This window comes from Otolemur garnettii, unplaced genomic scaffold, assembly GCF_000181295.1.
Source record: "Otolemur garnettii isolate 467f Iridium unplaced genomic scaffold, OtoGar3 scaffold00068, whole genome shotgun sequence".
Classification (NCBI taxonomy): domain Eukaryota; kingdom Metazoa; phylum Chordata; class Mammalia; order Primates; family Galagidae; genus Otolemur; species Otolemur garnettii.
Window position 1 is genome coordinate 1,635,122 of NW_003852463.1, and position 9,693 is coordinate 1,644,814.

The following is a 9,693-nucleotide window of genomic DNA, read 5'->3' on the forward strand; positions in this document are numbered from 1 at the left end:
GGATTTGAACCCGCCACCTTAGGTGTATGTGGCTGGCGCCTTAGCCGCTTGAGCCACAGGCGCCGAGCAGGCATCGCTCATATTAACCTGTCTGGCCTGTGTACCAAAACTCTGAGCCCTCTCCAGGAGAGGGTGGTGGTTAATCTCATCTCAATGAGATAAGAAGCAACCGATTAATTGGTCAAGCCAAAAACTCAAGGTTAACCCCAGTTTGGGTTTTTTTTTTTTGTTTCGTTTTGTTTTGTTTGTTTGGAGATAGAGTCTCTCTTTGTTGCCCTCAGTAGAGAGCCATGGCGTCACAGCTCACAGCAACCTCAAATTCTTGGGCTCAAGCGATTCTCTTGCCTCAGCCTCCAGAGTAGCTGGAATTATAGGTGCCCACCACAATGCCCGGCTGTTTTTAGAGACGAAGTCTAGCTCTGTCTCAGAGCTCGAGCAATCCACCTGCCTTAGCCTCCCAGAGCACTAGGATTACAGGCGTGAGCCACCACACCTGGCCTTCCTCAGTTCTTTTTTAATCCATTCTCCTCCCAAAAAGTATCTCTTTCCAAAATATATCCACAATGCTGATTTTCTCCATCTCCACTACTTTCATCTTGGTTCAAGTCACTGCCATATCTAAACTGACTACCAGCTTCCTAGCTGGTCTCCCAGTTTCTGTTTCTTACCCTCAAAGACTTACTCTCCACATAGAAGCCAAAGTAATTGATTGAAATGTAAATCGAATCTGTTACTTTTCTGCATACAGTCATTTGGTGGCTTGACCACACTCTTTTTTCTCCTTCACTTTGCTAGGCATGTTCCAGTCTCAGGGTCTTTGTGCCTATGGTCTGGTCTCTCAACCTGAAAAGCCTCCCCCAACTTTTTTTTTTTTTTTTGAGAGTCTCACTCTGTCACCCTGGGGTTGAGTATCATGGTGTCATCATAGCTCACAGTAACCTCAAGCTCTTGTGCTCAGGTGATCCTCTTGCCTCAGCTTCTCAAGTAGCTGGGATGCCTGCAGGTTGTTTTTAATTTTTAGTAGAGACAGGGTCTCATTCTTGCTCAGGCTGGTCTCAAACTCTTGAACTCAAGCCATCCACCTACTTCAGCTTCCCAGAGTGCTAAGATTATATGCATGAGCCACCAAGCACAGCCTGAAAAGCCTCTATGGTATTAGAAATGTCTCTTCAGAGAAGTCTTTTGACTCTCTCTTAATGTCTCTCTTCCACCACTTTCTGTTTCATTACCCAATTTTCTTTTTGGCATAAACCATACAGCTTTTTGAAATTACTAATTTATGTACTTATCTTCCACCAAACACACACACTAGAATACCACCTCCATGAAAATAAAAAGTTTGCCTTTTTCCTACCACTCATATTCCCCACTGCCAAGCAAAGTGCTTAGGACATGGAAAGTTCTCAATACTGTATATATTTGGTGAGTGAATAAAAAATGAACCAACTTACTTGTCGAGCAGTGAGCAGCCGCTCATTTATCTCCTTCTTGAGGTCTCCATTGTCATCTAGTTCACCCTTCTCAAGGGCATCTAGCCACCTCTGTTCCTCTTCTTCCTCCTGACCTCCTATCCCCCCTGACAGGTCTCGAAGTGGAGAGGGGGACAGATTACTATCTTCATCTGGGAAGGAAAGTTGGAGAGATAAAAGTAGAATTGTTCAGATCAAACACCCTTATTTGGTCAAGTTATATTGGGACATTAAAAATTCTAAGCCTCATCAGAACCAATCCCCTTCCCTTAGCCAGGTAAAAGGAAAAACCCAATTTCCCCACCTCCAGATCCTTCTCACCCAGCCAGGCACGGTACTGTTCAAGGGGGACTCCTTCCATGGGCTCCTCTTCATTATCCACAACCATAAGGGGAGACGGTGAGCGAGGTCCCTCTGGGATCACAGTAAAGGTAGGAACACTGCATAGAAGCAACACTACTATGTAAACCAAGCAAATGTCTCTTCCTTCTGCTCAGTAGCTACATCCAGCCTTCCCAGTCTTCTTGAGTACTTGCTGCCTAAACCTGGTCCCTGCAGTCAGTGTCCATTCTGTCTTTTAGAAAGCCTGGTTGGCTTCTGTCTCTGCCTACTCTTAAGTCCCCAAGTAAAATCTTTTTTTTTTTTTTTTTTTGAGACAGAGCCTCAAGCTGTCCCCCTGGGTAGAGTGCCATGGCATCACGCTCACAGCAACCTCCAACTCCTGGGCTCAAGCGAGTCTCCTGCCTCCGCCTCCCAAGTAGCTGGGACCACAGGCGCCCGCCACAACGCCCGGCTATTTTTTTTGGTTGCAGCCGTCATTGTTGCTTGGCGGGTCTGGGCTGGGGATTTGAACCCGCCACCTCAGGTGTACGTGGCTGGCGCCTTAGCCGGTTGAGCCACAGGCGCCGAGCCCCCAAGTAAAATCTTGACCCTCAGCTCGGAGCCTGTGGCTCAAGCGGCTAAGGCGCCAGCCACATACACCTGAGCTGGCGGGTTCGAATCCAGCCCAGGCCGCCAAACAACAATGACGGCTGCAACCAAAAAAAATAGCCGGGCGTTGTGGCGGGCGCCTGTAGTCCCAGCTACTTGGGAGGCGGAGGCAGGAGACTCGCTTGACCCCAGGAGTTTTAGCTTGCTGTGAGCTATAATGCCATAGCACTTCTACCCAGGGCGACAGCTTGAGGCTCTGTCTCACAAAAAAAATAAAAATAAAAAAACTTGATCCTCTGGCCTCACCTCTTGGTACCAAGGACCTGCCCGCCCAGCTTGATTTTAAGTTTGAGTTGGGGTTTGGCAGGAGATGGCTGCGTAAGCCCGGCCTCTTCTTCCTGATGGTGTTTCTTCTTGTGTTTCTTCTTGTGCTTCTTGTGCTTCTTCTTGTGCACTCCGTGGCCGTGGGCTCCCGCCAGATTCAACTCCAGGGCTTCCCCTGCGGAAGGAGGGCCAGTAAAGTGTTCAGCTGTAGGGTGACAGGGGAAGCCAGGAATAACTTAATACCTCTAAGGGATGCCACCCTGCTCCAGGTACTAGCTGTTGCCATAGCAACAGCACCGCCTCTCTCCTCAGCACTTGTGGAGAAGTGCCTTGGAAACTCCGATGAGCGAGAAAGGGACTTCTTTTCTAAGAAAACCTAAAATTGCTCGATCTGCCCACGCTTACCCGGCTCAGAGGCTTCCATAGCCCCAGAGGTGCTCCCGCGCCGCCACAGCTTACTCATGTGGGGTCCTGCAAGGAAAAGGGACTGGAAATGGTCAGCACACTTACAGACCAGTCTTTTCCGCCCCGCGGAAGAACTGACTCCAGCAATTAACCGACACTTCCGGTATGTGGCAACCATGCTTGTGCGGGGCGCGCTTTGCATCCAAAATCCTCCCCAAGAAACAACAATCCTTGCGAAGAAAGTTCCCGTTCCAGCGGAACGCAGTCTCTCAATCCTGTAATTCCAGCGCTCTGGGAGGCCTAAACGGGTAGATCCCTTGAACTGAGAGTTCTAGATGAGTTTGAGCAAGAGCGTGACCGCCGTCTGCACTAAACAGAAAAACTAGCCGGTTTGTGATGGATGTCTGTAGTCCCACCCACTCGGGAGGATTGCTTGAACCGAGGAGTTTGAGGTTGCTGTGATCTAGGCTGACGCCTGTAATCCTAGCACTCTGGGAAGCCCAGATGGGTGGATTGCCTGAGCTCAGGAGTTTCCGACCAGCCTGAACAAGACCGAGACCCTGTCTCTACTAAAAATAGAAAAACTAGCTGGGTGTTGTGGTGGGCGCCTGTAGTCCCAGCTACTTGGGAGGCTAAGGCAAGAGGATGGCTCAAGCCTAAGAGTTTGAGGTTGTTGTGAAGTATGATGATCCCATGGCACTCTACCACAGCGACAGAGTGAGACTGTCAGAAAGAAAAGGGAGGGCCAATTCAGTGATAAAATTACCAAGAATAAATGAGCAATAGGATTTTAGGAAGAAATCAATGGAATATGTGATTCAGATTAAGAAAATGGACTTTGGAGTCAGACAAGCCTATTATCAAATCCCAGTGCCACCGTATATTAGCTATGTGGCCCTGGGCTCAAAATTGTTTAGTTTCTCTGAACCTCAGAATCCTGTTTTGTAAGGAAGGCAGAATGAAGTAGGATCTACTTTATAGGTCTCCTTCAAGGACTAAAGGAAGTTAAGAATGCAAAGTACTAAGGGTAGTATCAGGCACATAGTAGATACTTCAATAAGAAAATGATAATAAATGATTTCTGAGTTTCTAGCCTAAGTATTTAGAGAGAAGGGGGTGTTTTCAATATGAAAAAGAATATAAAAGAAACAAGTTAAGGATTTAGTTTTGTCCAAGGTCAATTTGAAGTGCCTATGGGAACACTCAGATGAAGACAGAACAGCTGAGAGGGGAAGCTGAGGCTGAAGGTGCAAGTGGGGATATCTTCAGCAGAGTAACTGGGGTCCCCAAGGAAAGGAGGTTAAGAGAGTCAAAAGCATCAACAGACCAAAGCTGTGATTGGCTGCATACTATCCTGCAGAGGACCGGCTAAGATCTGAGGAGAGGATGCATTTTAGTAAGGTGTGAAGGCAATCCTCCTGTGTCACCAGGAATGAAAGTGAGAGATCACTTGGAGTTAGTATTTGTAGAACATGTTAGAGTTCACTATCTGCTTTTATATCCTTTCTCTCCCTTGACCCCCACAGCAGCTCTGGTAAGGGAGATACTATGGTTTCCATCTTATAAATGAGGAAACTGAGATTCAGTAAGATGAAATGATTCGGCCAAAGTCACAAAGTTAGGGAGTGGCAGAGCCAGCCTCAAACAGAGGCTTCCTGACATCGGTCCCATGCTGTTTCCTCTACATCCTGATACCAGTACAGAGGGAGTGGTAATAGTAAGTGGCGACTGGCTTAGTTATTTTGTTTTGTTTTTAGTTTTGCTTTGTTTAGAGTGGGAGAGATTTGAGTTCTTAGCCTTATCTTTAAATTAATTTATTTTAAAGTAATTTTTTAAAAATGCGAGAAGAGTACAAAGAACTTTCTTACTTCCTTTCACCAGATTATGTGATTGTTAATATTTTCTCAACATTTGTACCCATTATTATTATTATTATTCTTTTTCTGATCAATTTAAGAGTAAGTTGCAGACATGATATCATTTCACCCCTAAATATTTCAGTGTGTGTGGCCCTCAAACAAATGTAGTTTTTTATAAGCTTCATGTAATCATCCTAATCGGGATATTAAATTAATAGAACACTGTTATCCAATCTAGACCCCATTCAAATTTCAACAACTATGCAATGCCTCTTTTTCCTTTCCAGTCCAGGATCCAAATTTAGGATCATATATTACAGTTATTTATTAAGTCTCTTTAATCTTTGTTTTGTTTTGTTTTGTTTTAGACAGAATCTCACTCTGTCACCTCAGCTAGAGTGCAGTGGCATTATCATAGCTCACTGCAACCTCAAACTCCTGGGCTCAAGCAATCTACCTGTCTCCCAAATAGTTGGTACTACAGGTGTCTGCCACTACACTTAGCTAATCTTTGTCTGTTTTTGTTAGAGACAAGGTTTCACTCTTGTTCAGGCTGGTTTTAAACTCCCGGCCTCAAGCAATCCTCCTGCCTCAGCCTCCCAGACTGCTAGGACTACTCAGCCTTTAATCTGTTTTAAAATGGAACAGTTCTTCACTTTTACCCTGGCTCTTGTGACCTTAACAAATTCAGAGAGTGTGGGTCTTTTTTTTTTTTTTTAGTATTCTGTTATTTATTTATTTTTGCCATTTTTTTTTTTGGCCTGGGCTGGGTTTGAACCCACCACCTCCAGTATATGGGGCCAGTGCCCTACTCCTTTGAGCCACAGGCGCCACCCGAGTGTGGGTCTTTAATACTGTCAGCCATCCATCAACCTGGATCTGTCTGGCATTTCCTCATATCTAGACTTACATATCTTGGCGGGAGTACCACACACACACACGAATTATGCTGTGTTACCTGCACCTTTCTCCACTCACCAAAATTGATTCAAGATGGATGAAACATCTAAATCTAAGGCATAAATCAATACAAATCCTCAAAGAAAGTATAGGGAAAACACTTAAAGCTATCAGCCTGGGGAAAGACTTTATGAAGAAGACTCCAGTGGCAACTGCGACAACAAATATAAACAAATGGGACTTAATTAAACGGAATAGCTTCTGTACATCTAAGGAGACAACAACCAAAGCAAATAGACAATCATCAGAATGGGAGAAGATATTTGCATATTATGAATTGGACAAAAGCTTGATAACTAGAATTTACAGAGAACTCAAATTAAGCAGCAGCAGCAGCAGCAACAACAACAACAAAAGCCAACAATCCCCTATATCAATGGGCAAGTGAGATGAATAGTACCTTCTCTAAAGAAGACAAATAGCTAACAAGCATATGAAAAAAATGCTCATCGTCACTAATTATCAGAGAAATGCAAATCAAAGCCACCTTAGATGGCTCAGCACCTGTGGCTCAAGCGGCTAAGGTGCCAGTCACATACACCTGAGCTGGCAGGTTGGAATCCAGCCCACCAAACAACAATGATGGCTGCAACCAAAAAATAAGCGGGTGTTGTGGCAGGTGCCTGTAGTCCTAGCTATTTGGGAGGCGGACACAGGAGAATTGCTTGAGCCTAGGAGTTGGAGTTTGCTGTGAGCTGTGAGGCCATGGCACTCTACCCAGGGTGATAGCTTGAGGCTCTGTCTCAAAAAAAAAAAAATCCACCTCAGATATCACCTATCCCCAGTGAGAATGGCCCACATCACAAAGACTCAAAGCTGCAGATGCTGGCATGGTTGTGGAGAGAAGGGAACACTTTTACACTGGTGGTGGGACTGCAAACTAATTCAACCCTTTTTGAAGGAAGTATAGAGAATCCTCAAAGAACTCAAACTAGACCTTCCATTTGATCCTGGAATCCCTTTACTGGGCATCTGCCCAGAAGAAAAAAAATCATTTTACCATAAGGACATTTGCACTAGACTGTTTATGGCAGCTCAATTTATAATTGCCAAATTGTGGAAACAACCTTTTTTTTTTTTTTTTGACAAAGGCTCCCTTTGTCACCCTTGGTAGAGTGCCATGATGTTACAGCTCACAGCAACCTCAAATTCTTGGGCTTAAAGAGATTCCAATCCAGGAGTAAATTAACAAGCTGTGGTATATGTATACCATGGAATACTATACAGCCACTAAAAAGGGCGGTGACTTTACATCTTTTGTATTAATTTGGATGGAGTTGAAATACATTCTTCTTGGCTCAGCACCTATAGCTCAGCAGCTAGTGTGCCAGCCACATACACCAGAGTTGGCGGGTTCGAACCCAGCCCAGGGGCTGCCAAACAACAATGACAACTACAACCAAAAAAAAAAAAAAAAAGCCAGCCAGGTGTTGTGGCAGGTACCTGTAGTCCCAGCTACTTGGGAGGCTGAGGCAAGAGAGTCGCTTAAGTCCAAGAGTTTGAGGTTGCTGTGAACTGTGATGCCACAGCACTCTACCTAGGGAGACATAGTGAGACTCTGTCTCAAAAAAAAAAATACATTCTTCTTAGTAAAGCATCACAAGAATGGAGAAGCAAGAATCCAATGTACTCAATTTTGGTATGAGGACAATTGATGCTACTACCTAGTAGGGAGAGGGGAAATGGAGAGGAGAGAGGGAAGGAGGAAGGGGAGTGTGGGGCCATGGTGTGTGACACATCTCTTGGGAGTGGGACACTATTAGTAGAGGGACTTTGCCCGGCAAACTCAAGCAGTATAACCTGGCTCATTGTACTCTCAATGATTCCCCAACAATAAAAAATAAATTATGCTGTGTTCTCAATGTCTGACATCAGAGTGCTCATTTTGTCAGCCTGTCCCACCACTGACAATGTTAACCTTAACCACTGGTCAGGATGATGTCTGTCAGTATCCTGCACTGCAAAGGCATAATTTTTGCCTTTGTAAATGATAGGTACCTTCTGGGGAAATACCCTAATATCTCATTCCCCACTGAGCCTCTCCCTACCTCCACCTATCTGTTGAAGAATACTGTATGAATCAACTCCTCTAGAATAATTGTCAAATAGTGACATTATCTCCATTATTGCATTTATTTATCTATTTATTTATTTTTTGAGACCTAGTCTCACTTTGTCACCCTTGATAGAGTGCTGTGGCATCATAGCTCACAGCAACCTCCAACTCTTGGGCTCAAGTGATTCTCTTGCTTCAGCCTTCCAAGTAGCTAGGACTACAGGTGTCTACCATAATACCCGGCTATTTTTAGAGATGGAATCTCACTCTTGCTCAGGCTGGTTTTGAACCTGTGAGCTCAGGGCAATCCACCCACCTCAGCCTCCCAGAGTGCTAGGATTACAGGCCTGAGCCCCCGCACTTGACCCATTTATTATTATTATTATTTTTTTTGACAGAGTCTCCCTTTGTCACCCTTGGTAGAGTGCTATGGCGTCACAGCTCACAGCAACCTCAAACTCTTGGGCTTAAAGAGATTCTCTTGCCTCAGCCTCCCAAGTACCTGGAACTATAGGCACCTGCCAAAACGCCTAGTTATTTTTAAAGATGGGGGGTCTCAGTCTGACTCAGGCTGATCTCAAACTCATGAGCTCAGGCAATCCATATGCCTCAGCCTCCCAGAGGGCTAAGATTACAGGTGTGAGCCACTGTGCCTGGCCCTCTTTTTTTACTTTCTAGCACTACAAAGTGTTTTTGGGCTCATCTCATACTTTCCCTAGATATGGAGAGAAGGAAACCAAAGGAGGCCAGACAGTAAGAGCACATGTCTAAGGTTATTCCGAGGCCACACTGAAGTCACAGGAACTTGGTGATGAGAATTTCCTGTTGGCACCACCACACTGCTTCTCAGGTGCTGCAGGGGCAGTGAATGTATATCATGAACTTTCCCTGGGTCGTGCCTGTAATCTCTCAAGATTCAAAGTCCAGTTGGAAGTATTCAACTTAATATCTCTCTTCGGCTGTGAAAAAGTGGGAAAGAAAATAGTTCAGTTCCCATAGTTCCCTTCAGTTCCCATAAAGGGGCTAGAGATCACCCTACCAATATGTCCACAATGGGAGACTATGCAGAAAGAGGAAGACGATTTAAACCCTGGTGATCCACAACCCCTCCTCAAATATCTACTTCATAGTTAGGGAGATAAAGATACAGAAATAAGCAAAAGGCAAAAGTTGGGAAGGCTATGCACCAAACAAGTGTCATCTAGTAAATATTTAATAAAAGCTCCCTAGAAAAAGCCAACCCTGGTTTTTAATATTCCCCTATTTGTGTAGTGAACTATCATAGCCAGTTTCAAATGTGACAGCACTGAACACATGATTGGGAAGAGATGTGCAATGGCACACCATTGTACAGCATCTCCACCCCACAGAAACTAGAGATATAAATAATTTCAAAAGATGATAGTATAATGCAGTAAAATAATTAAGATGTGATGTGTTCTGAGAGTTTATCACCTTTGCTTTAATTCATGTAGTGTAAGTTTATATAATTTAATTTTTAATAAAAGTAGTGCTTAGTTTGAGCCCACCTAGGGATACAAAACAACAAAAAACAAAACAAAACACAGTGTTTAACAACTTGCATGCACAATTCTGGAAAATTCAGCAATCGACTCTCTCTAACCAATGTGAGCTTCTGCATATTAACGTACCCAACCTGTCTCAGTGTTTTCTTCTGGGGGTTGAATTA

At 44.4% G+C, this 9,693-nt stretch overlaps 1 protein-coding gene across 1 annotated transcript in view; it reads right to left on the reverse strand.

Annotated features, from left to right (window-relative positions):
* Positions 1-3,269, reverse strand: part of INO80B (INO80 complex subunit B) — a 4,778-nt gene extending 1,509 nt beyond the window's left edge. The window contains exons 1-4 of the mRNA XM_003793378.2: positions 3,129-3,269; positions 2,706-2,898; positions 1,791-1,909; positions 1,452-1,621 (exon numbers count right to left, since the gene is read on the reverse strand). Coding sequence (XP_003793426.1) covers positions 1,452-1,621; positions 1,791-1,909; positions 2,706-2,898; positions 3,129-3,186 — 540 coding nt within the window. The 5' untranslated portion in view covers positions 3,187-3,269. The remainder of the gene's footprint in view (positions 1-1,451; positions 1,622-1,790; positions 1,910-2,705; positions 2,899-3,128) is intronic.
* Between the last annotated feature and the right edge of the window lie 6,424 nt (positions 3,270-9,693).